This window comes from Sminthopsis crassicaudata, chromosome 3 (genome assembly GCF_048593235.1).
Source record: "Sminthopsis crassicaudata isolate SCR6 chromosome 3, ASM4859323v1, whole genome shotgun sequence".
Taxonomy (NCBI): domain Eukaryota; kingdom Metazoa; phylum Chordata; class Mammalia; order Dasyuromorphia; family Dasyuridae; genus Sminthopsis; species Sminthopsis crassicaudata.
The window spans coordinates 604,432,995-604,460,791 of NC_133619.1; the positions used below are offsets into that span (position 1 = coordinate 604,432,995).

General features: G+C 42.2%; 1 protein-coding gene across 1 annotated transcript in view; it reads left to right on the plus strand.

Annotated features, from left to right (window-relative positions):
* The first annotated feature begins 14,999 nt into the window (after window positions 1-14,999).
* The window catches only part of CRYBG2 (crystallin beta-gamma domain containing 2), a 43,228-nt gene continuing 30,430 nt past the window's right edge, over window positions 15,000-27,797 (plus strand). The window contains 3 exon segments of the mRNA XM_074302555.1: window positions 15,000-15,388; window positions 20,356-20,419; window positions 22,311-23,179. Coding sequence (XP_074158656.1) covers window positions 15,255-15,388; window positions 20,356-20,419; window positions 22,311-23,179 — 1,067 coding nt within the window. The 5' untranslated portion in view covers window positions 15,000-15,254.

The window sequence follows — 27,797 nt, forward strand, 5'->3', positions numbered from 1 at the left end:
TCTCCAGGCCTCTCTGAAATCATCCTGCTGATCGCCAAATTCACCTTTAAATGATAACAGGATGTTTCTCCGTTTGCTGAAGAATACAAGATCCTGTCTACTAAGCTGATCCACTCCTGCCCTGGGTCCCAAAGATTATTTCTCAGGACTATACTCCTGGCCAGGCTTTACCCCAGTTAAATTCAAGCTCTGGACCACTGGTGATTCTACTGACCTTTCATGAGGTTATAGTCTCCTCTGTTATTTCCAATACTCATTTGTCTAAAAATAGGCAAAAGTGAAATAGATACACAACTGAGTCACCCACTCATGGCACTATGTTGGTCTGGGTGGGAACAGCATTTTGTTGGAGCTACATTTCTCCCTATTGGGAGCTTACAACTGTCTTTGACTCAAAGACAGTCAGGAAAGAGAGAGAATGATTTGTCTTGTTAGTTCCTTTTGAAGTATACACATTGAGCCTGAGCTAGTATTCCTGGATTTCCTGCTTCTAGAAGAACTTCTAGAAGGCAGAGTCACTCTTCCATCCTCTCTTTCATGGGTCCTCTTCTAGCAGTCAATTAAAAGATTTATTCACCAGGTGTAATAGTTTTTTGGTAACATTTCACCAGAGAATAGAATATTGCTGAACATTCTGAACAGGGGCAAGGGCCTTCCAATCCACGTCATCACTCACTTTCAGAAGTTGTTTCTCTCAGCAACCATGTGGGTTGGGACCAGAGTCTGTTGTGAATGGACCCAGGACTGGACCCTCATTGAATGGTCACCCTAAGAAGGTTGTATATTATCCTGGAGTTATTGGAGATTTCTTAGCAGGCGAGTGCTCCTGGCCAGATCGATACTTTAGGTTTTTCAATTTGATGGCTTATATGGAGGTTGTTTTGGAGTGGGATGAGACTGGAGGTGAGGACAACATTTAGGATACATTTGCAGAACCTAGATAAGAGATGATGAAGATAAGAGGTGTGAATGTAGAGAGAAAGGTATTTGTGAGATATATTGTGGGTATCAACTCAAGAAGACTTGGCAATTGATTGAAGATAGACAGTGAGGGAAAAGGAAAAAGGATCAGCAAGAATCATTTTTAATTGTGTCTAATTCTTCCTGACCCCACTTGTGGTTTTATGGGTAAGGATATTGGACTGAGTTGCCATTTTCCTTTCCAATTCATTTTGCAGATGAGGAAACCGAGGCAAACAGGGTTAAGTGACTTGTCCAGGATCACACTAGCTGAGGCTGGATTTGAACTCATGAAGTTGAATCTTCCTTACCCCAAGCCAGGAGCTCTATGCACTAAGGCACCCCGTAGCTACTCAGAGAGGAGTCATGATGGTAGGTGACTTCCTTGTTTATTAATGCAACAATGATGAAGTGGCTTACAGCTTCCCAAAGCATATAAGAAGGAAATAAGCATTTATTGAGTGACTACTATATGCCAGGCACTGAGCTAATCATTTGCTATCGTTTCACTCAATCTTTACAACCCTGACATATAAGTGCTGTTATTGTCCCCATTTTACAGATGAAAAAACTGAGGCAGACAGGGTTACATGACTTGCCTAGGATCACTCAGTATTTGAGGCTGGATTTGAACTCATGAACACCAGAATTCCTGATTCCAGGCCTAGCACTCTGTGCACTATGAAGCCCCCAGCTGCCCTGTCTGTCTCTCTCTATATAAATGAATACAGGTATATAAATGCAATAAAGAATCTCCCAAGATGTTTCAGAACTGATAACTATTAGCCAGCTTGTAGTGATTTATGTGGCACTATTTCTATTGCCAGGAAGAATTTAGTATTTGTAGGAATTATAAAGGCCTGGGAAAGAAATTGCAGCCCAGAGGAGCAAAAGTGGCGTATTTCCTTTTAAAAAATTATTGGTGTCTTTTGCTTTTAATTTCCACCTATACGTCCCTCTCTTCTGCTCTCTGGAGAGCCAGACCTAACAAAGAAAAAAGAAATGGGGGTTGGGACTAAAAAGACTACCAAGAAAAACTAAGCAAAATATCAATGGAATCTTGACAGGTGCGCAATGTTCCATACCCAAATTGTCCCACTATTGTTGGTGCTTTATCTCGTGCTTCTAACAGAGGCAAGGGTTTCAAAAGAGCAAGAAGTATATTGGTGGGACATGGATAGAGCACCAATCCTACAGTCAGGAAAATCTGAGTTCAAATCCTGCCTCAGACACTTAATACTTCCTAGCTGTATGATCCTGGGCAAATCACTTAACCCTAATTGCCTTGCCAAAAAAAAAAAAAATAGTATATTGGTTAGGGAGCTAATATGACTTCACATATAGGAGTTCTTGGCTAGGATTATACCTGGTGAGGTCAGTAAAAGATCTATATAGGGACTGGGCCTAGGCCCACACTATTTCCATAGTTTGGAGAACTCCCAGTGAGGAAAATCCTTTAGCACCATGTCTGTAATGCATGGAGTTAGAGGGTTGTCTAGTGCTCTGCGAGGTAAGGTGACTTGCTTAGGGTCACAAAGCCACAGTATATCAGAGAAGGAGTTTGAATTAAGGATTCCTTGGTTGTAAGTTTAGCTCTCTATCCACTATCCTAATGATGAAAGACTCAAATAGAAACTGCATATTAACTTAGAAAACCACAAATTAACATTAGCGATGTTGTGTTGTATTTTTAGTTTATTTTATAAAACATTACCCAATTACATTTTAATCTGGTTTGGATTGCAGTAATCAATTTCATAAGCCTTGAGTTTGGTACCTTTTTAACAACACTATGTGAGGTCTCAGACATATTTTGTAAGAATAGGTATTTTAAATCTTATTATTGATGGGAGAGGGAGAGTTATACAAGTTATGGCAGAATTCAGAAAACCTGGGAAGATTTATATGAACTGACAGAAGAATCATTTATACAATGATTACAACCTTATAAAAAACTTGAGAATGTTTTCTTTTTTATTGTAGTAAATTTACTTATTTTTAATACACATTGCTTTATGAATATACAGATTCCATATATTCTGAAAGATTTAAGACTTTTTTCTTTTTTATTGGAATAAGTTTATTTATTTTTAATACACATTGCTCTATGAATTATGTTGGGTGAGAAAAATCAGAGCAAAAGGGAAAAAACATGGAAAAGATTTAAAAAACAGAGAAAAGAAGCGAACATAGCATGTGCTGATTTACATCCAATCTTAAATCTTTTTCTGGATGCAAATGACATTTTTGGTCCAAAGTTTTTTGGGATTGCTTTGGATCACTGAATCACTGAGAAGAATCAAGTCTTTCATAGTTGATCATTGCACATTCTTGCTGTTACTGTGTACATTGTATTCCTGGTTCTGCTTGTTTTGCTCAGATCTTTCCAAGGCTTTTTATAATAAGCTTGTTCAGAATTTTTAATAGAACAATACTATTCCATTACCTTCATATCACAACTCATTCAGCCACTCCCCAATTGATGAGCATCTATTAATTTTCCATTCTTTGCCATCACAAAAAGAGGTGCTACAAACATTTTTGCAGGTGTGGGTTCTTTATCTCTCCTTTATGATTTCCTTGGGATGCAGACCCAATAATGGCACTGCTAAAACTTAAGAATGTTAATGCAGTGATCAGTGATGAATCTAGAAAACAGATGATGACTTCTTTTTTCTGTTTTTCTTTTCTCTCTTGTTTTTCCTTTTTTTTCTGATTTTCTCTCCCATCGTGATTCATAAAGAAATGTGTTTTTTAAAAGTTAATATACATATATAACCAGAAAAAAGAAAACAATTAATAACAAAGAAAGATAGGTGATGAGGAAGACCAATGCCTCTCATTTCTTAGTTCAAAGGCAATAGAGTCTAGATATAGAATGAGCCATTCATTTTCTGACTTGACCATTATAAAACAAATATGTTTTGCTTAGCTATACTTACAGGGGAAGTCTTATTTGGAGAAAGGGAAAAGAATAAAGGTAGTGATAGTAATGCAGAAAAAAAGAAGAAGAAAATACCCAAAATACATAGAAGAAAGTAAAAAAAAAAATTCAGTGGTAGGAGACATAGATAAGCAGGATAGTTTTGCTACTCCCATGTTCAATTATCTATTTATTTATTCTAGTAAGATACAACTTTTTCTTTTCTTTTCCCCTCAATAGCATTTTATTTTTCCAAATAAAGATTGTTTCCAACTTTTTTTTTGCTAAGGCAATTGGGGTGAAGTGACTTGCCCAGGATCATACAGCTAGGAAATGTTAAGTGCCTGAGATTAGATTTGAACTCAGGTCATTCTGAGTTCAGGGCTGGTGCTCTATCCATTACGCTGGCATCTAGCTGCCCCCAACATTCATTTTTGTAAGATTTTGCCTTCCAAATCTTTCTCCCTCCTTCCCTTTCCTCTCTCCTCCCCAAAACAATAAATAATTTGATATAGATTAAATATGTGTAATCCTTTTAAACATATTTCTATATTTGTCATGTTGTACAAGAATGAGAAGAAAAGGGAAAAATCATGAGAAAGATAAGGCAAACAAACAAAAAAGATGAGAATACCATGCTTCAATCCATATTCAGTCTCCATAGTTCTCTCTCTGGATGGAGGTGACATTCTCCATTTCAAGCCTTTTGGAATTGTCTTGAATCACTGCATTATTGAGAAAAGCCATGTAGATCACAATTGATCATTACATAATCTTGCTGTACAATGTTTTCTTGATTCTGTGTACTTCACTCAGCATCAGTTCATGTAGGTCTTTCCAGGTTTTTCTAAAATAAGCCTGCTCATCATCATTTCTTATAGAACAATACTATTCCATTAAATTAATATATCAAAAATTATTCAGCCATTCCCCAACTGATTTACATGTACTCAATTTCCAATTGTTTGCTATTACAAAAAGAATTGCTAGAGTGAAGTGAGCAGGACCAGGAGATTGTTATACACTTCAACAACAATACTATATGATGATCACTTCTGATGGACGTGGCCCTCTCCAACAATGAGATGAACCAAATCAGTTCCAATAGAGCAGTAATGAACTGAACCAGCTACACTCAGTGAAAGAACTCTGGGAGATGACTATGAACCACTACATAGAATTCCCAATACCCCTATTTTTGTCCGCCTGCATTTTGGATTTCCTTCACTGGTTAATTGTGCACTATTTCAAAGTCCGATTCTTTTTGTACAGCAAAACAACTGTTTGGACATGTATACATATATTGTATTTAATTTATATTTTAACATATTTATCATGTATTGGTCAACCTGCCATCTGGGGGAGAAGGTGGGGAGAAGAAGGGGAAAAATTGGAACAAAAGGCTTGGCAATTGTCAATGCTGGAAAATTACCTATGCATATATCTGGTAAATAAAAAACTATAATAATAATAAAAAGGAGCTTCTATAATTATTTTTATTATACCTATATTTTTAACAAGCGATATGTAATAGTTTTACAATGTCATTATTACAACACCCCTGTTTTCTGACCTTCTTTGTAAATGCAAACCATTTGTTAATTTGTTAGTAATATAAAACAACATAAGTCATGCTTCATGGATATAATGAAATATTACTTTGGTAAAAAGAATGATGAATATAACTAATTCAGAAAAACATAAGGAGATATACAAACTGGTGCAAAAAGGAAGTAAATACAATAAGAAAAACAATATAAGGATAAGAAAAACAATACTGTTTCTAATAATAATAACTGATTCTAGTAATAATAACTCACATTTAAATAGACTGCAAGTCCTGGAATCATAAAGACTCATCTTCACGAATTCAAATCCAGCCTCAGACTAGCTGGGGGACTCTGGGCAATTTACCTCATTCTGTTTATCTCATCTGATTCTTATTTTATCCTATCAACAATCCGGGATTATAGATATTACTATCTCTATTTTACAGAACTTGCCCAAAGTCACAGTTATACAAGTATTGAATGCAGAATTCATTATTTCTTGATTCCAGATCCACTGCACCATCTAGTGGACATTATTTGCAATACTGTAAATGGAAAGAATGATAGGACCATATAAACTGAAAGCTGAGAAATTATAACCAGATTTTTTTGCCCATATCAGATGTGAGATGATTTCTCTCTGTATTGTTTTGCAGAGCTAAGGAACTGTAGGTGCAGAATGCTGCTTTAGGCTTTTGGCTAGGTGTGCTGAATTCACAGCATCACAAAATTTGATCATTGGGAGGGAGCTTAGCTTCCAGCTATTGCATCTTATCCAAGAAAACAATTGTTATTATATATTTCCCCAACGAGTGAACATCTCACCTCTTCTTTTTTAAAATTAATTTTGTAATTATAACATTTTTGACAGTACATATGCATGGGTAATTTTTTACAACATTATCCCTTGCACTCCCTTCTGTTCTGAATTTTCCCCTTCTTCCCTCCACTCCCTTCCCTATATGGCAGGCAGTCCCATACATGCTAAATATGTTATAGTTTATCCTAGATACAATATATGTTTGCAGAACTGAATTTCTTGTTGTACAGGAAAAATTGGATTCAGAAGGTAAAAATAACCTGGGAAGAAAGACAAAAATGCAAACAGTTTACACTCATTTCCCAGTGTTCCTTCTCTGGGTGTAGCTAATTCTGTCCATCATTGATGAATTGGAACTGAATTAGATCTTCTCTTTGTTGAAGATATCCACTTCCATCAGAATACATCCTCATACAGTATTGTTGGTTGTAATGTTCTCTTTCTCTAAGTTGTAATCCTTCTCTGGGAGCAGATCCTTTGGGGAACTTTGGGAGGCAGCCCTGGCTTCAGTTCAATTCAATAATCCCAAAATGCAGCCAGGAGTTAAAGTTTTTTACTGTCTCTTTTCAAATCTTGTCTCCAGATCCTTTATTTTTTCCTTCAAGTCTTGTCTCCTTCACTTGGGGCTCGGCTAGCTTTCTGGAGGCCTTCCTCTCTCTTTAGTTTCCTAGAGCTCTTGTCCGAGTGTCTCCAGCCAGCATACATGTCGAAGTGGGAATGAATTTGACTCAGTCTCCAAGAATGTGGGATTGTGGGTTTCTGCCTTGTGATCTCCTGGAAGTCAATCCTAGTTCTGAATCTCCCGAAGTCCTCCCCTCCAAAGTCCCCTGAAGTTCTCCCGGGAAGTCCTCTCCTTGACTCAATCCTGGCTCTTTATATCCTCCCAGAGAGTGGGCTTGTCAGTACTCCCTGGGCTTGTGGGAGCTGCTTAAAAGTATGCTCTCTTAAGGGTGTGAATCTCATGGAATTCTAGTAAATACAATACTGAACTAGAGAATTGTTAAGTACCATGCTAAATAGATAATTATATCCATTCCAGTGACTTAGCACCTTGTAAGAATCTTAATAGTTGTTGAAGTGTATAATGATCTCCTGGTTCTTCTCATTTCACTCAGCATCAGTTGATTTAAGTCTCTTCAGGCCTCTCTGTATTCATCCTGCTGGTCATTTCTTACAGAGCAATAATATTCCATAACATTCATATACCATAATTTACCAAACCATTCTCCAATTGATGGACATCCATTCATTTTCCAGCTTCTAGCCACTACAAAAAGGGCTGCCACAAACATTTTGGCACAAAAAGGTCCCTTTCCCTTCTTTAGTATTTCTTTGGGATATAAGCCCAGTAGTAACACTGCTGAATCAAAGGCTATGCACATTTTGATAACGTTTTGGGCATAATTCCAGATTGTTCTCCAGAATGATTGGATTCTTTCACAACTCCACCAACAATGTATCAGTGTCCCAGTTTTCCCACATCCCCTCCAACATTCATCATTATCTTTTCCTGTCTTCTTAGCCAATCTGACAGGTGTGTAGTGGTATCTCTGAGTTGTCTTAATTTGCATTTCTCTGATCTATAGTGATTTGGAACATTCTTTCATATGCATCTCACCTCTTCTTGAAGCCCTCTGAGAAGAGGAAACATACTACCTCCCAAAGCAGATCATTCCATTTGGAATATCCTAATTGATAGGACTTTTTTTTTTCTGACAATAAGCCTAATTTTTTCTCTTTGCAACTTCTACCCATCATTCCTACTTTTACTTTCTGAAGCCAAACAAAACAACCTCAATCCCTCTTCCATGTGACAGACTCTCTGGTCCTCCCTTGAGCCTTCTCTTTGTTCTAAACATGGACAGTTCCTTCAACCCAACCTTGGGGACATCAGCCTTGAGTCTTGACCATTTGGACTCAAATGGAAGCTTTTCTTTTGTCTTTCCTTTTTTTAGGGCAAGGAAGTTGGGGTCAAGTGATTTGCTCAGAGTCATATAGGATGGAAGCTTTTCTAAGAAGTCAACTTGGAAAAAGACCTTCTTGGCTGATTTTAGGGATGAAAGCAAAAAAAAAAAAATAAAAAAAATAAGAGACACTTGTCAAATAGCCAACTGGGCCAGAATCTTTTCAAAGAGTTTAGCATCTCACATTATCTGGTAAGTGCCAGGAATTTGACCTTACATTTACTTTTTTTTTTTTTTTTTTTTTTTTTTTTTTTTGCTTCATGATTATACTGAAACTATGGATGTTAACTGAAATTCCATTGGGCAATAAATCAAGGAGGGGGAGAGACCTTTATTAATATAGATGAGATAGAGTTGTGTTTTCATTATATGAGGAACATCTTCTCCCAAACTCATAGTCTGAGAGATTTCCTAGAACATTTAATGTCTTTCCCAGGGTCACACAGTCAATTTGTGACAAGGGCAAGACTTAAATCCAGGCCAAGACTAGTATTTCTGAATCTATTACTTTCAACTGCCTGTCGTGTACATATTTTTTGTTGTTGTTCAGTGGCTTTAAGTTGTGTCTGATTCTTAATGATCCCTTTTGAGGGTTTTCTTGGCAGATATACTAAAGTATTTTGCCATTTCTTTCTAGGGCTGATTTTACAGATGAGGAAACTGAGACAAATAGTTAAGTGTCTTGCCCAAGATCACACAGCTTGTAACTGTTTGATTTAAATTCAGATTTTCCTGACTCCAGGCCCAGCATTTTGTGCATTATTGACATATCACCCAGCTGCCCTCTATTAGCAGATAACTATATAAATTTTTGTATGCAAGTATAATAAGAGTGGTCTGGTATATGGGGATGGGGTGAGGAGGGGGAGGAAAGGAGCCAGTCTTTGAAATATGTATAAATATCTCCTGTCTGTTTTCAGTCCAGGAAACCCTATGGAAATAGGCAGAGCCAATTAGCCCGCCACCTGTAGAGGGCTGGATGGGAAACCCAATTGGGCTTCTGAAACCAGAACTGACAGCTCAAGGGTTGCAGAGTCTGACATGATAGCTCTGCAAAAGAACCTTTAACTTGACCCTTCCTCATTCTGTTTTTTTCTTTCCAGCTCTAAAGAAGCAGGCTTGTGCAGGGGGAGGGGCCACAGTGACCCTCTCAGGACGGCTCACTCTGGTAAACTCACAAGGTTACCTGGGAAGAGCCATTCACTTAAGATCAGAAGAGAGGAAACTCAAAGAAAGCCTTGGCCAGGTGAGAGATAGGTTGGCTGCCTTGAAGCTATCAGAGTACCAATGTTCCTCTTAGCTGGGAAGGAAATAAGGAATATGTGACAAGTTACCTCTTCTAAATACCCACTCACTTCAAGGCTCAGAAATCCCATAGTCATCAGTTCTTTTTGATTTACAACCATTGAGATAGCTTTTTGTCACTGCCTACTACTGACAGGACCAGGAATCACTATTCCTTATGTCAGTCAATAATAATTATTTAATTAAGTACCTATTATGTGCCAAACACTTGAGATAGAAAAGAAGGCAACCCCCCCCCAAAAAAAAACAATCCTTGCTCTCAAGGAACAAAAAGGCCATCGAGGGAAACAACAAGTAAATACCTATGTATAAACAAGACAAATACAGGATGAACTGGAAATAATGGTGACTTGGTTTGAAACCACGCCAGCTATGTTCCATGTGTGCTTCAAGGTCTAGTTCCCTACCCTTCAGGCCAGTCCACCTATTATGTATGTTTATAGATTGGAGCAAACAATGTTGATTCATTTATGCTCCTCAAAGGAAAGGTGGAACTTGTGATTGGAAAATTCTAACAAGCAAACGTGCCATTATTGGCAGGGGTATAGAGTCCAGATATAATGGAAAACATTTCAGCCATTAAAGTGTGGCTGTTTTGTCACAGAGAATCACCTGTATCAGTGCTTCCTAATTCTCAATCTAGTATTCTTTCATCTAAGGCAACTAGGCAGCAAAGTGGATAGCATCCTAGGCCTGGAGTCAGGAAGACCTGAATTGAAATATGGCCTCAGACACTGGACGATCTCTTTGCCTCAGTTTCCTCATCTGTAAAATGAGCTGGAGAAGGAAATGACGAAACACTCCAGTAGTTTTTAGAAAAAAATCCCAAATATGGTCATAAAGAGGTAGACATAACTGAATAACAACATTCTTTCACCTACAAGGATCTGTCTCCTTTAGCTCGAAGCACATTTTTCTGAGGCACCAAGATTACTGATAGCCTTGAGCCATGGAAATCTTGATTTTTGTTTGAGATTAGATTCTTCTGTAATCAGTTGAGTTCAACAAATGTTTATTGGGTCTCTACTCTGTTTGGGATCTTTTTTAAGAGATGTGCTGGTAATCATTTAACAACCAGGTTGGGGAGGATGTATGTACAATATATCTTTAAATTTAATTTGCGTTATTAACATTTTCTCCATTGCATGTTTAGGTCTGGAATCAACAGATCAACAAACTAAGCCCTGATTTATAGCATTTGCCCATTTCTGAGGTATAAATGTGTATCCTGGAAATTTAACAATCAGCTCTCTGGACTCTGGATGAGCTGGATTCAGCTCATTGCTTAATATTAGGGACAAAACTCTTCCACAGTCCTGTTTTCAAGTAGCTGAAATATATATATATATATATACACAAATTGTTATAACACAAGTAGAATAGGAAAACCGAGAAATCATAGAGGACCAAGGGATCTGCGGAGATGGGGCTGAATAGTATATTTCCTTTAAGAAAGAAATAAGGGAAGACTTTAGACTTGAATTGAACCTTGAAGGAAGAGCAGGATTTTATCAGGCAGGGACTGAAGGCTAGAGACCAGTATGGTGATAGAATATTGTCTCCTCAGAGGAGAGATGCTGAGAGAGATGAGACCAGGACAGTAAACAGAATGGTAAACGGTTGTGTGGGGACTGAGGCTGTGCAGGGTGCAGCATCTCTGTCTCCCTCCAGTGGTCATCATGGCATCCTAAAACCAGGAGCCAGCATTTGAGGAGGGAGCAAATTTCCAACACAGAAATCCCTTCCTTCCTTCCTAAAGGGTCCCCTTCCTCCTGCCTACTGAGTCCATCATAGGTTTTCAGGTTTCTCCCCTCTCTTTCCCAGAAGAGCGGACCTTCTCTAGACCTCTGCCTCAGAGAACCAGTTATAGGTGTAAGTCTGTTTATGTATGTTGATGACTTTGTGAAGGATAGCTAGATAGGAGTGGATAGAGCCCCCAGCCTGGGGTCAGGAAATTGAGTCCAAATGTGTCCTTAGAGACTTATTAGCTGTGTAATCCCGGGCAAGTCAGTCGATCTTGTTTGCCTCAGTTTCCTCATATGTAAAATGAACTGGAGAAGGAAATGGCAAACCACTCTAGAATCTCTGCCAAGAAAACCTCAAATGAAGTCACGAAAAGAATGACATTGCTGAAATGACTCAAACCCAACAAACAACAATGTGCCTTTGTGAACATGTTTGGACACAATTAAATGCATGTTGGTATCTCTGTGCATATGTGTATACTATGGGTTTTCTGGGTTTCTGAAATTTGGGTTCAGGTACCCCAGACTCTGCTTCCCCTTGATGCCCTAAGTTGCTTTAAAAATAATTTTGTGGGTATCAACTAACAATGAATCATAAAGTATTTATTAAGTGCCTACTGTTTGCCAAGTACTACATTAGGCACTGACATCTTTAAAACAGGAATAATAACATTCCCTACCTACTTCATACGGTTATTAGAAGGAACAGACTTTGTAAAATTTAAAATCTAGAAAGAATAAAAGCATTATGACATTTGTGCAGTAGTTTATGGCTTGTGCACATTATTTCATTTGACCTATGGATGGGGGTCTTACTATTTCATCATCTCCTGACTCTCTAAACCCCTACCCCACCATGCTTTTCACTATAAGTGGGTGGGCTTATTCTGCTTAAGGCCACCAGGAATCACCTGGAGAGGAGTCATGGGCCAGAGCTAAGAACATAGGTCTGAGGTGGAGGAAGAGGAGGGCTAGATTGGAGAGCAAGAGTGAAAGGTAGAAAATAGCATTTGCAGATAAGTACCTCAAGTAATAATTATTTTTTTCCCTTGTAGAACATAAGCTCTGGAAGAACAAGGTTCCCATTGGCTAATCCTTATGAGCATGTATGGTATGCTATGCTAAGCAATTTTCCCCACCTCTGCCTCCACATAGGAGATTTTGGGAATATTCTATGGTTATTTTCCACTGTATACTGTGTAACAAAAAAGCTGCTTACTGGAAGTGATTTAGATGATAAATACTATAACCTCTGGGTAGGGAGAGGGGAAGCTCTAAAGCCAGTGGCTCTCCTCAGCCATATTCATGTGTATCTGTGAATAATAATAATAATAAACAAACATTAGCCAGCATTTATGGATCTCTTTAAGATTTCCAAAATGGTTTACAAACATCATCTCATTTCATCCACACAATAACCTTTAGAGGTAGCCATCACTATTTCCAGGCATTGGACAGATGAGAAACAGGAGCTTCTTTCTCTTCTTTGCCTCTGAGTGTGTTTCACAGCTGGGAACTTGGAAGCCTTAAAAGGTCAGAAATCCTTCCCTTAGAAGCAGAGGTTGGGGAAATCCGGGAAATCCCAGCAACGTGAAGATTGGGAGAAGGATCCCTGAGTTTATAAAGGCTGTATTGGGGTTTCATTTGCTACTTTGAAAAGCACATGCCAGAGCAGGCTCTCCACAGAACCACATATAGGTCATTTGATTTCCCATCTTTGGTCCTTTCTATGCCTGGAAATCCCAATCTGACTCTACCTTTGGATTCCCAGGTTTCTTTCAAGATTCAACTAAGATTTTTACATGAGGCTTTTCCTGGTTCCCTCCCCCCGGGGCCATTACATTCCCCAGTTACTTTATATCTGCCTTGTATGTGTTTTCTATTACTAATGTATATGCAAAAAAATGTAACAGCCCTCTTTGTAGTGGCAAGGAACTGGAAACTGAGTGGATGCCCCTCAGTTGGTGAATGACTGAATAAGTTATAATATGTGAAGGTAATGGAATATTATTGTTCTATAAGAAATGACCAGCTGGCTGATTTCAGAAAAGCCTGGAAAGACTTAGGTGCATTGTTGCTAAGTGAAGTGAGTAGAACCAAGAGAACATTGTGAGCAGTAACAATATTCTGTGATGATCACTGTGACCGACTTCTCAACAATGAGGTGATTTGAGACAATTCCAATAGACTTGTGATGGAAAGAGCCATTCATATCCAGAGAGAACTATGGAGACTGAATTGCATCAAAGATAATATCTTTACCTCGTAGTTTTTTTTCCCCTTTTGATCTGATTTTTTTCCACAGCATGATGAAGATGGATTATGTTTGGAAGAATTGCACATATTTAATGTGCAATGCTTGCTGTCTAGGGAAGGAGGAATAATGGAGAAAATTTAGAACACAAGTTTTACAAAGATGAATATTGAAAACTATATTTACATGTATTTGGAAAAATAAAAGAGCTGTCACTAAAAATAAAACAAAATAATATACATGCAAATTATTCCCCCCTCTAATGTATGTTCCTTGAGAGCAGAAATGATTTCCTATTTTGTTTTTTTTATTTCCTGTCCAGATAATAGTAATTACTATTAGTAGTAATACTAATAAGTATTTAATAAAGGTTTCCTGATGAATGACTACCTGTGTAATTGAATTCCTACTTTCCAGAAGAGGAAACAGATTCAGATATTAAGTAACTTTCTAAGGTTACATGTTCTGTAGGAGATGATCTGAGGAATCATATACAATTAACCTATAACCTCCTCTAGGTCTGGGAATATCTTTTGCCTTTCTTTGTGGCTGATGAGTAATGTTCCTCGACTATGAAGAGAATGGCAGATTTATCTATAATTAACAAGCATTTATTAAGCCCCTACTATGTGCCGGGCACTGTGCTAAGCTCAGAGGATACAAAAAAAAAGACAAAACCTCGCCTGCCCCCAAGGAGCTTATAGTCTAACGGAGACAAGAAGATGAGGTAGATACAAGATAATGATGAATAGATGGGAGGTGATTCCTGTCTCTGGAGGGATCGGAAAAGTTCTAAGGTGAAATATGAGCTGCCCAACTGGCAGGGAGAGGGAAGGCCTTTCGGGAGATGGGGGAGGGAAGAGGGGGCAGAGGACTCTCCCCCTCACCCCGCCCTCCCCCTCAGCCAGAAGCGCCGAAACCCGGGTATCTACAGCCGGCGCGGCCTTTGAGCTAGTTTCGCTGCAAGCTCTCCTAAGTTTCCGTTTCCTTATCTTTAAGGGGAAGGATTGGACCAGGGTTCGAAGGTCCCTTCCAGCCTCCGATCGATGATTTCCAAGGCGCGGGCTGTTTTATTTACGTCCCGCGTCCCCAGAAGCTCGCGCCACACCGGGAGCAAAGTGCTCCCTTGGCTGGATCGCACTGAACGCCAGCTTCAAATACAAGTCTGAACGGAATAGAGGGCCGACGTGGGAGGGGTCCAGACCCCTCCCCGTTCTAATACTGAGTTTCTCGGCCTCTGCCCTCTGACCGGTCTCGCCGCCGTAGCTCGCTAACTCACCTCCTACCTCTCCCCTATCTCCACCTCCGACCCTTGTCCCGTTCTGGTCCCTGACCCTTCCCATCCCCCGGAGGCCCAAAGCAGACTCTCCCACCTACCTCCGTGCCTTGGGTGGGGACCTGGGGGGATTGAGAAGCGGAAAGAACAGCTCCCAGGCGCGGGGAGCCGAGGGCGCGCTCAGGGAGAGGCGTCGCGGGCCCTCGCACTGCCCTTCGGGCCTCAATAAGCGCCTGACAGGGTGATTCCGCCACTACATCCCCCCGCCCCCCACCTTCGGTTCTCCCACGCCACGCTCCTGTTTGCTCAGTGGGCGGGGGAGAGTGGACGAGGGGTGTTTTCTCAGTAAACACGGCGGGAATCCGGGTAGCACACACATCTCCACCCGCTGCTGGAGCCTGGGAAGAAAGGAAGGCGCGTGCAAGGGAAACTCGTCCCCGACGGCCCCGGCCCTGCCATGACGGAGCGGCCGCGGCCGCGGCTCCGGAATCTGGGGTCCCGCCTGGCCCGCTTCCTCGGGGGCCTGGGGGGCCGGAAGGACAGGAGGGGCAAAGAGCCATCTCTGCCGGGCGAGCCCAGAGTCCGGGACAGGTGAGGGGGTGGAGACTTGGCACTGGGGAAGGACTGCCAGTGATGGAGGTCCCTCGCCTCGTGCGCTACAGTTGGTCTCGGGAAGAAGGGGGCTCATGGTCTGGGATGGCTCCGTGCTGGGCTTCCAGGGTGGCGGCTTCTGGCGGGTACACGGAGTATTCGAGCTAGAGGAAACCACATTAGAGATAGCATTCAGGCCATTAATTAATTAGGCTGTGGAGTTTTAGAGCTGCCTGGGACCGTAAAACAGTAGAATACAGAATCCTAAAGCTGAAAGGAAAATCCTAGATTTTGTAGTGTTTAGGGCAGGAGAGGACTTTAAAGGTCAGAGAAATACAGCCACGTGGGGTAGTAGATAATGGTCCTGGAACCGGGATTATCTAGGGCAGGGGTTCTCAAACTACCGCCGGGGGCCAGATGCGGGTCCTTTCCCGCCCCCCCCCCCCAGGACTTTTATTCGGCCCGCGGGATTAGGGCAAATGGGCTGAGGGGGGAGACAGAGTGTGAGCTTTTGTTAGTCCGGCACTCCCCCAGTCTGAGGGACAGAGAACTGGCCCCTGTTTAAAAAGTTTGAGGACCACTGATTTAAGGGTCATGTCATACCTCACACTCACTAGTTATGGGATGTAGCACTGAAGGGAAGCACCCAGCTTGGGGGGGGGGGGTCCAATCCCAACCGCATGTGATGCTTATTAGTATTTGGGCAAGTCACGTTTCCCAACCTCAGTTTCCTTATCTGCAAAATGACTGGTAGATGAAGTTGGGTACCCTCTGTCTCTAGATTGATGATCTTCTCTAAGACCCAAGAGAAGTCACCGATCTCTCAGAGACCCCAAACATTTCTCAAAGATCCAAGGATTCTCAAAGTGGGATCTGCAGACCTGGAACTTGAAACTAATCAATAATAATAATAATAATAAAACATTTAAATTTCTTCTACTGTAAACCTCAATAGAAATAACTCACATAAAGAAAAGCTCTTTGAGGAATTCTCAATAATTTTTAAGCGAGTACAGGTGTTCCAAAATCAGAAAGTTTAAGAATTGTTGCACTAAGAACATAAATTAGAGACCAGTCGCTGCTCTGCATGGGCCAAGGAATTTTTTTTTAAAATATTCTGAAACACCAAAATGATTTATTATTTACAGTCAGAAAACATCTGTTGTTGTGGTTCAGTCATTTTTCAGTTGTGTCCAGCTCTTTGTTTGTTTTTTTTTCTTTCATTTAATAGTTTTTATTTACCAGATATATGCATGGGTAATTTTACAACATTGACAATTGCCAAACCTTTTGTTCTAATTTTTCCCCTCCTTCCCCCCACCCCCAATGGCAGGTTGAGCAATACATGTTCAATATGTTAAAGTATAAATTAAATACAATACATGTATACATGTTCAAACAGTTGTTTTGCTGTACAAAAAGAATCGGACTTTGAAATAGTGTACAATTAGCCTGTGAAGGAAATTCAAAATGCAGGCGGACAAAATTAGAGGGATTGGGAAGGGAATTTGTTTTTAATGGATCTTTCCTACCTAGATAAAAATCCCAGATCTAGGACAAAAAGGAAAAAAAATCCAATTTCTTCATTTTATAGATGAGAAAACTGAGGTTCAAAAAGGAAAAGCTAAAGAATACATGGCAAGTTAGTTGCATAATTGATATTAGAATACATTCATTATTTATTTCAAAGAAAACCAGAGAATTTGACAAGAGGCTGAGAAAAGGGAAGCAAATTGCCCATAAGTATAGGACAATGAAAAAAGCCCCCAAAACAATAAATAGTATTTATATAGCACCTAAAGGTTTTCAAAGCACCACATATGTAATATCTCAGTTGATCCTCATGACAATCCCGAGAGATAAGTGCTATTATTACCCTCACTTTCTAGATGAAGCAAAAAACATCTCTGGATCTGGAATCAGAAGTCCTGAATTCACATTCTACTCTGTGACCTGGGTCTGTTCCTCATCTATAGAATGAGGAGTTGAAGTAAAGAACCTCTGAGATCCTTTCCAGCTGTAAATATATGAATCTGCCTTCCAATCTATTATCCTTGTACAATTTTTGAATTCCTAAATCTTAACCCTTTTATCCCTCGTGCCCCAGGCTTATGGGTGTGATGGGAACCAGCTGAGTTGGAACTCTAGAGGTTCTAGTAATGCTTCTGCATTACAATCATTGTCTGATCCTGGGTAAGGCAGTGGAAATTCATTTCAGTTCATTTACTCAAACATTTATTAATTGCCCATGTTAGGTGGGAAAAGGAAAAAAAAAAAAAGTCCCTGTTCTTTTAAGGAGTAAGTGTTAAATTCTATTAGGGGTGAGGGCAGGACACACCCTGAACATAAATAAATAAACAAATAAATGGGTGAGGAGTAAAATCCTTTCCAGGTCTAAATCTATGATCTAGTAGGCCTCAGTTTCCCCAGCTGTAACATGAAGGAGGTTGTTCTCAGAAGCCTCTTCCAACTCTAACAGACTGTGAGTGTATGAGCATACATAGTACCTAACCTTCTTATAACCTGAATTCTTCGTCCTCAAAGCTCCCCGACTTGATGAAAAGCCCTGTACACAAGCATGGGGATGTAGAGTGTGCTTAGTCTTTGAATGTTTGTACTCGGTAACAGCTGCAATTTGTTTAGATCTTATCTGGGGCCCCAGCTGTCATCAGGCAGCCTCCTGGCCAGCTGTGTGTGCTCTAGGCCTGAGGCTGGGAGGGGGGGGAGGGTAGCGGAGAGAAAGGGAAAGCCGGGGGCTGGGACCGCTAATCAAGATGTCCCATTGCCCAGGGAGGAAGGACAGGACAGGGGCTGGCTGGGACCTTCAGGGAGAGAATGTCAGCACAGAAGGTCTGTGCAGAGAGGGAGCTTAGAACACAGAATGTTAAACGGTCTAATGTTCTGTGGAAGGTTGGCAGAAGGGCTAGGGTGATGGACACTCCCCGACATCTGGACATCCCCCCCCCATTTCCCCTCCCTAGGACTCCTGGGCATCTCTCTGGAAGCCTGATAAATACCAGTCAGACCTTTAACCCTATTGAGAGAAGCCACACCCCACCCCGTTGGCAGAATCTTCGGGCCGCACCCCCTCTCCATCTCCCTCTGCCTCCTGCCCCAATCTGGGAGTTCAGTTGCCTACCCTGGCCTACCTGAGGGAAGGCGGGGCAGGAGGAGTGAGTCAGGAGGAAGAGAGTTGGATGACAGGCTCTGCATGTGGGTGCCTGTTCATAGTCTGGACCCTGTTCTCATGAGGCCATGGGAATGCAAGGCCCTGGGCATCTTAGGGCTCCTTCCCCATCCCAGGGTCCCAGGGCTTGGTCAAGGCAGAAACCTGGGAGGAATTGGGCTTACAAGGGGCAGAAGGTGGGATTCTGGCTCTGGCTCTCTCTGTTTTTGCATCTCTACCTCCTCTGTAACCATTTATGTCTGTCTCTATTCCCTCTCTGTATTTCAGTTTCCAAATCTGCACGATAAACTAGAGGATCTATCAGGCTCCTTCCAGCTCTGGCGTACCATGTTCCAATGCTATTATTTCCAGTTCTGCCATTCTGTGTTCTAAGGACCCTCCCAGGCCTAACCTGCTCTGTTCTAAGGTCCCTTCTAGCTCTGACTTCCCAGTTTTGGCATTCTGTGTACTAAGTTCTCTCCCAACTAGGACATTCTTTATCCCAAGGTGATTTCCAACTCCAATAATGGGTAATTCTTTCCTTCTTTCTGTTTCTGTTCCAGTTCCTAGCCAGATTTCAGTTCAGTTACGGATGAAACAGAGGCAGTGTGTGTGTGTGTGTGTGTGTGTGTACTTGTGCATGTATGTGTACATGTGTATGTATGTGTAGGGGATAAACAGAGTAGAAGCAGAATCATTTCTTTTATGATTCCAATGGACTTAAGAAGAATCCTACATTACAGTTGGCTTTTCCTTGCCCACTCTTGGGTAGGAGAAATACTTAAGTCCCAAAGCAAGGTGTCTCTCTCTCTCTCTCTCTCTCTCTCTCTCTCTCTCTCTCTCTCTCTCTCTCTCTCTCTCTCTCTCTCTCTCTCTCTTTTCTTTTCTGAGGAGGGGTTAAGTGACTTGCCCAGGGTCACACAGCTAGGAAGTGTTAATTGTCTGAGATCAGATTTGAACTAAGGTCTCTTAATCTTTTGTATCATGGACCCCTTTCATAGACTGATGGAACCTATGGATTCCTCAGAATAAGGTTTTAAATGCATAAAATAAAATAAATAAGGCTATAAAGAAAGTCAATTATATTGAAATACAGTTATCAGAATTTTTTTTAAGTTCATCAACCCCGGGTTAAGAACCCTTGCTTTAAAGGAACAGAATGAAGGGGCCAGAGCTGTAACTAGCATGGGGGGGGGGGGGAGACAGGATTTTGCCCTTTTTTTTACGCAGAAGAACATATATTTGTTCTTTGAAATAATTGCTGTGGTGACCAGTTTCCAATGGATACATTTCCCTGGGATCTCTGGCTATGGCAGCCCTCTTTTGGACCTTGACTTCCTCCCCCAATCCTCAAATGGGCAAGGGTAGGGCTATATACCCAAATGTCTGTTTTCTTTTTTTTTTTTTCCTTTCCTTCCTTCCTTCCTTCCTTCCTTCCTTCCTTCCTTCCTTCCTTCCTTCCTTCCTTCCTTCCTTCCTTCCTTCCTTCCTTCCTTCCTTCCTTCCTTCCTTCCTTCCTTCCTTCCTTCCTTCCTTCCTTCCTTCCTTCCTTCCTTCCTTCCTTCCTTCCTTCCTTCCTTCCTTCCTTCCTTCCTTCCTTCCTTCCTTCCTTTCTTTCTTTCTTTCTTTCTTTTTCTTCCATGCTGCCTCTGATTCCCCCCACCTTTGCCCCACCAATTAATTGGTTTGCCCCCAGGTGAAATTATTCTTATGTGGAAAAGTTTAATCTTGAGGGATTTGGAGTGGATGAAGGGGGCAAGAGACACTGTTCACTCTTGTATTCTCTGGTACTCTCTCCTAGGCCCTGGGGAGGTCAGAGCTGCCCAGACCTGGTTCAGAGCAGCAGCATCAGTCATGACTACAAGGTAATGATCATGATAGCAGTTGTTATTTTAAATGATAATCTCAATAAGAATAATACCTAATAGGACTATTTAGCTGTCTCCTTTTGTGTCAGTGACTTCCTACTGGTGCCCCATAGCACCCAGCAGACCTCTGTGCCTAGACCTCTGAGTTCCTATTTCCACAGAACATTTCTTGTTCCAAAATGTTTTCTTTATCACAAAGTAGATAATGAGAGTTCCATTACCCCCATTTTTAAGGGAAAAAAACTAGAAAGGAGAAGTTCTTCCTCAATTGAACACAGTTCATCTTTTTGGAGGCTTGTGAGGTGGGAGGCTTACAGAAATGAGACTCTGGCACCAAAGGTGGTCCAAGCTGGGTTCCCATGGGAGCCACTTACTGGAGACAGAAAGCTGCTGCCCCAGGATGCTCCCCCATTGCCTTCTGGGTCAATCCTAACCAATCAATTGATGAGCATTTATTAAGCCACTGCTATGTGCCGTGCTTATTGATGGAGACAGAGGTAACAAAAATGAAATCATCCCTACCCTCAAGGAGCTCACATTGGATCAGGACCATCTTCCCTCAGTGCCTAAATTCTGCCCTTTCTTTAGAATTGTTGCTGCCTACTCAGCAGTCACACCCACCCAAACATACACATGTATATACATATACACATACACTTCCCCAGTTCCTACAATCACCCAGGCCTGGGTACTTTGCCCAGAAAAGGACAGAGGACTTTATGATCCTTTCTGTCACTTCATCCAGACTGGGGTTCCCCAAATGGGGTACAGCTTATTTAAGTACCCAGCACCGGCCTGAGGTGAACTCTCCCCTCCTGTCCTGGCTGACAGGGCTTGTGCCAGCTCTGACCCTGACTTCCTGTGTGACCTTTGGCAAGCAGGTAATTTCTCAGGATTCCACTTCCCAGCGGCAGCCTCCTCCCTGCCATGCTGCCTGGAAAGGGCTGTCTCAAGGGCTGAGCCTGACTGGCACGTCAGTTGGCACTTCCTACCCCCTAACAACAACAACAACCAAACAGCAGTCATAGGCTGTGGGCGGGGGCACCTGGGAAGAGGGGCAGAGTCCAGGCCCTGCCTGTGGGGAGGGTGGGGCTATACCTCATCAGGGGCCTGGGCCAAGTCTGTCAGGACCCAGTCACTGCTTCTTGCCTCGAGTGCCGGGCCCCTTAGTCCAGGGGAGACCAGGGTTGTATACCTGAGGGTCCCTCCTTGCTGGGGGAGCTCTCAGGACCTGTGCTCGCTAGGAGGCAAGGAAGATCATGAGATCTCGAAGAATTGAGAACACCCTCTCCTTTTGTGAGGCTGTTGGCGGGGGTGGGAAATTAAGGCTCAGAAAGTGAAATGATTGACCCTGTCACACAGCCAGATGAGTGGGAGCTTGATCTAGGTGTTCTGACTCCAAATGAAGTGTTCCTTCTGTTCCACTAGAGCTGAGGACAGGGACAGGAGGGGTGGGAGGGAAATTTTGAGCGGTATGTGTCCACACAGCCTCCCTGACCCCTGTACATCACTGGAGAGGGAAGTGGTCCAGCCAGCCTCGATCATGACGCCTAGCTTTGCCCTCTGGGATTGAGCAGGAATAAGTATAATCCTTTTCTAAAAGACTCCTTCATATACTCATGGCAGCAATCCTGTTTTTTCTTAAAATTGCTCTTATTCAGGCTAACCATTCCCAGGAGCTTCTAACAAGCCCCAGATGGCACAGATTCAAGGTCCTTCCCCATCTTGGGCACCCTTCTTGGGATGAGGTCGGGCTTATCATTGACCTTCCTAAATATCTCCCAGAGCTCTGTGTATTCTGACCCGAGTGGGAAGGACAAGGAGTTCACTCTGAAGGGGCTGGCCCTTGGTGCTGAGGTGTGATGGCCTGGGATTACTGTGCCCCTAGGCAGGTGTCTGGAGCAGCTCGGAATGGGACCTGCAGGACTGGGACCTGGGCCGATGGTCGCGGAAAAGAAGCCTGGGGACATCTACTCATTCCTTGGGGCGACTGCAGAGACCAGCTGTGGGCAGTGCGTCCGACCTTGCCAGCTGCACTCCTACCCAACTGAAAGGCTTAGGGTTCGCAGGAGCCTCAGGATCTCTGTCCTTGCTGCAATCCCAGGAGGAGGTTGCCTCTGGTCTCAGACAACCCTTGACCTGCCATGAGGTGGACAGGCAGAACAGGGGGCCCTTTAATGTGATTCCTTTGGGTTTTAGGGGTGCTGTTCTTCACCCAAATGAGAAGACAGCAGACATCTGTGCCCAGGGGGACACCTCTGACATCTCCAGCACCCCACAGCCCCAAGATTTGGTGAGGTCTGAGCCCTCCCTCACCCTTCCAGTTTCCTCTCTCACTCCTCAGCAAGCAAAGAGGGAGAACTCTCATGATCACTCGATAGAGAACTCTGTTTTTGGGGAGCCAGAACCAGCCCCCGATGGCCCACTGTCAGCCGGGACCACCCGCTACCATATCACTATCACCCTGCAGGGGGAGAGAGGGGTGACTACTGGGGAGGGCGGAGAGGAGCCGGAGTGTGTAGTGCCAGTGCCGTGGGAGCTGAAACCGGCCCAACCAGCTCCTTGCCCAGGCAGCCCTGAGGAATTCCGGGGCTGCCGGGCGAGGGTGCAGGCCCCTCCCCAGGAGCCACGCCCCATCACGGGGTGCCCCGACTCCTGGCCCTGGGAACCCCAGTTGAAACAGGACCGGTGCCCAGGGAGAGCAGGCGAGCCTGCTGGGAGCCGGACCACAGAGCCCCCTGGATCTTTGGACCCAAGGTGAGTGGTGAAGGGCTCCGGTTGCCAAGAGACACATTGGGTTTTCTTTGACCCCATTCTCTGAGCCCTACCTTCTCCTCCCAACCAAGAATTCATTCATTCCTCTCCTCCGGCTCTGAGCTCTGTCCTTCTCCACCCTCATCCCAACCCCCAGCCTGGGAATTGATTGTATTCTCTCCCTCTCCTTCCTGTCAATCCCTCTATGCTGTTTCCTTTCAGGTGACTAGAGGCTAGCCCCTGTCTTGCTCTCTCCTCCGTGTGACTGACCAGGGCAATGCCCAGTGTCACAAGGGAGTCACCCCATCCCCACCCTCTGAAGGGATCGGGAGCCCAAATCCTGGCCTGGGAACCTGCTTCTAGTCTTACTGCAGCTGCCAAGGTGCTGAGCCTCCTGAGGCAAATTGTTCAGCCTTTCTGGGCCTGAAACTGTCAAGTGGATGTGGGGCTGGGTTGGCAAGGAGGCAGCAGGACAAGGCTCTCAAGTCCTGGGAGTGGTGAGCTGTAGGAGTCAGGAGCTCATCATCACAACAAAAAATTATGGCAACACTAAAATTACCCACTGATGCTCTGGGTTAATGGAGGGAGACAGCGGCCCTGAGGGCTCCAGAACTGAAGGACGTGGGCAGCTCTGGAAGCAGAAAAAGAGAGGGGGGATTTGTAGTTTCCTCTGGCCAAGGAAAAGCCATCCTAGGACTTAACAGTGGAAAACCCGCCAAGTGAGATCAGAAATTAAATAGCTTCAAATATCGATTCTCGTGAATCTGTGGACTCAGAGGTTTCCCATAGTGCCTGCTTGTCTTCCTGGGGGATCTCGGAGACCATGATCATAGGAATGCTGGAACCTCCATTTCCATCTAGTTCAACCCCCTCATTTTATGGATAAGGGAATTGGGACCCAGAGAGGTGAAGTGATTTATCCACACTGGGAGTAAATGCTAGAGTCCCCTCCCACTAAGAGAAAGTTCTTTCTAAATTTCCCTGGTTCCTGTAGCCATAGAGCTCTTAGGTCATCTCAGAAAATGGATGAATAAAAATAGAATTAACCATTTACTAGGTAACAACTACTAGGAATACCAGTGTAAAAGTGAGACAGTTCCTGTTCTCAAGGAACTTATATATATATATATATATATATATATATAGTGGTTGTTGTTCTCATATATTTTTAAATAGCAGCTTTTTATTTTCAAATACATGCAAAGATAGTTTAATATTGCAAAACCTTGTGTTCCACATCTTTCTCCTTCCCTTCCCCTCATCCCTTCCCCTAGACAGCAAAATCCAATATAGGTTAAATATGTACAGTTCTTCTAAACATATTTTTACATTCATATTCTAACAGGGGGAAAGATCATGTATATAAGGGAATGGTGGCTGAAGGAAGGGTATTTTGATATGAGAGGCAGCATAGTCTAGTGGTTAGCATTTCATGGAATCAGGAGAGCTGACTGTTTTCTAGCTGTGGAACCATGGGAATGTCCTTGTACTCTAAATTTTTGCTCCCTCATCTGTAAAATGGGTTCTAATAATAGCTGGAACATCTACTTTGCAGGGTTTGGGGGAAGCTCAAATAAAAATTATGAAATAATAGAAATCACATAATAACAGAAATACCGGTTTTTGTTATTATCTTGTGCATCCTTCATCCCCCGCTAAGAAACTCCCTTATTTTCATGTTTTCCCCTTGACCCTAGAGAAGAGTATGGGAGACTCTAAGAGGCTTCTAGGTGAGGGGATTCTGAAAAGTTCTAGGCCTGAATCCTGGCCTTGATTCTTCCTACCTTTGCACCCACTTCACATTGCACAGCCTCAGTTTGCTTAGGATCTTTGATCCTCAGTGCTAGGTGATACTGAACTGGTACTCTTGCCTTTCATTCTTGAATGTGAGGACAGTGGGTGTGTTTATTGTTATGAAAGGAAGAGATTATTTAATCATTTTATTCATAATAACTAAGCACTCTTATCTTTATGGCACCTTAAGGTTTAAAAGGCCTTTCACATCTCATTTTGCAGATGGGGAAACTGAGGCTAAGAGAAGCCTTATATTAATGTTCTATTAGGGGAAAGATAAACAATAAGATACTAGACTGGTAACTAGAAGGTCTGGATTAGAAATCAAATTCTGCAAATAACTTGATGTATGACTTTAGATGGGCTTCTTTAACACTTTCCGTCTCGGAACCTCAGTTTCTCCAGTCGGGATACAAGGACATAGATGAAACAATTTCTGCCCTCAAGATGTTTGCATTTTTTGGGGGGGGAAATTAAATATACATCACATGTCTACACTATATCCTTATATACTATATATATATGCTGCATATATATGTGTATACCTTCTACACATACATATGAATACAATAACTATACAAAGTATACTTAGTAAAGTATACAAAGTAAATATATGGTAATTTCTTGAGGAGACATTGGCAGTTGGAGGAAGATGGGGAATAAGTAAAGGATGAATGTAGGAGCAAGACTTGGGAAGCAGTCTGGGATTTTAAGAGATGAGATGAGGAAGCAGCACATTCCAGTTGTGGGGGGCAGTCTGCATGGGGATGGGGCCAGAAGAATTAAGAACAGCAAGAAGGACAGTTTTATTTGACCATAAGAGGGCATGAAAAGAATTAATAGATGATAAACCTAGAAAGGTAGATTGGATTCAGATTGTGAGGGCCTTTAAATACCAAAGAGAAAAGGTTGATCTTTGCTTGAAGAGAGAATGGGAGCTACTGAAGGTTGGTGAGTAGGAGAGATGATATCATCAGAAGTGCACTTTAGGAAAATCTCTTTGCTTGCTCCATGGAATGTGGATTGGAATGGGGAGAGCAGATTCAAAGACAGATTAGGAGGGTGTCGCAATCATCTGGTGAGAGGGAAGGTTAGCCCCGACAAGGGTAGTGACTGGGAAGTGGAGAGAAGGGGAGGGTTGGGAGAAAAGTTTTCTAGGTAGAATCAACAAAACATGAAAATAAATCAGATATCTGTTGGTGGTGGTGGTGGTCCTAAGAGGACCCCTGACATCACTATGGGGATGTCTCGCTGACACCATCACTCTCTCCTCTAGTCTCTTACCCCTAGACTTCAATTGGGATAAGAAAAGTGAAGAAGAATGTAGATGACATTAAGTTTAGGGGCTGGGGTATCTGGAAAGATGGTAGTGTTCTCAACAGAAGTAGCAGAAGAGGGATTGGAACACAGGCCCACTGGGCTTGGAGTCAGAGAGCTTGGATTTGAATCTGGATTTACTGCTTACTAACTATATAAATCATGATGGGTAGGCCCCTAAACCTTTCTTGACCCCAGTTTTTCATTTATAAAATGAAGGAATTGGGTAACTTCTAAATCTATATTTATCTTATATATTCATCTAGAGCATGTATGAATACCTTATATGTGTATGTTAATCTATTTATATTATATATTAATATAGAGTAAATATGAATATGTTCTATTTATATATTAATCTTATTTCTATTATATATTAATGTATAGTATGTGCATATATTATATTTATGTGTTCATCTATTTATATTACATATTAACATATAGTATATATGAACACATATGTTAACCTATTTATATTATGTGTATAATATAAATAGGATATTATTTATATAATATATTATATATTATAACATATAGTATTATATGCTATAGTATATATATATAACTAGTATATATACATATAACTAGAATATATAAAACATTTGTGTGCATTAATTATCATACATTAATATTTACTATATTATATATTTCTTATTTTATCATTTCAAAGACCTTTTGAGGTAGGTAGAGCAAATATAATTACTTCTTTGTAGCCATGGGAAAAATGAGATCCAGAGAAGTACTTGTCTAAGGCCATACATCGTGTTATTGGTAGACTTTGGACTACAACTCTGATGTTCTGATCGCTGCTCCAATGCTTTTTTTCTTCTCTGAATCTCCATTTCCCAATCTGCAAAAGGAACCAGTTAGTTTGGTGGTCTCTAAACCTTTTTCTAGCTCTAATACTCTGAATTTCAAGGTTCTTCCCAGCTTTGACAGTCTGTGTTCTGAGGCCCTTTCTCGTTCTTAACATCTGATGTTGGATATTCTATGAATCAACTTTCTCTTGACTTACAGGTTAGAGGCAGATGTTGGAGAAAACTCAGATTGTAGATAGATACAATGGGCAATCAGAGAGATTATAATGTCCTTGTGTCCTAAGGCATTCAGTTCTAAGTCCCTCCCAGCTCTGACATTCTACACATTTTTTTTTTTTAAACGAATGCTTTTGATTCCTCGAGAAGTCTTGCTCTTTTTCTCCTCCTTCCTTTCCCCATGCCCACCCCTCTTCCCAGGTCCACACAGCAGATGGGGACTGCTGGACTCGGGGATGACTTTGATTAGACCTTGGGTAAGGCTGCTTCTCAAATCCTCTGGGACTCAGCTTTGGCTAGGGAGAGAGAAGGGTCAGGGAGAAGGGAGGAAAGGTCGAAATAGGGAAGGAGCTGGGGTGAGGCTGTGGGTGGCCCCCACCCAGTCCTCTCCCTATCTATTTTTGGCCCCAGGTGCATAATGATAGACTCCAAGGAGTCCCAGCTAGAATCTGAGGAGCTGAGCTGCGCCCCCCCCT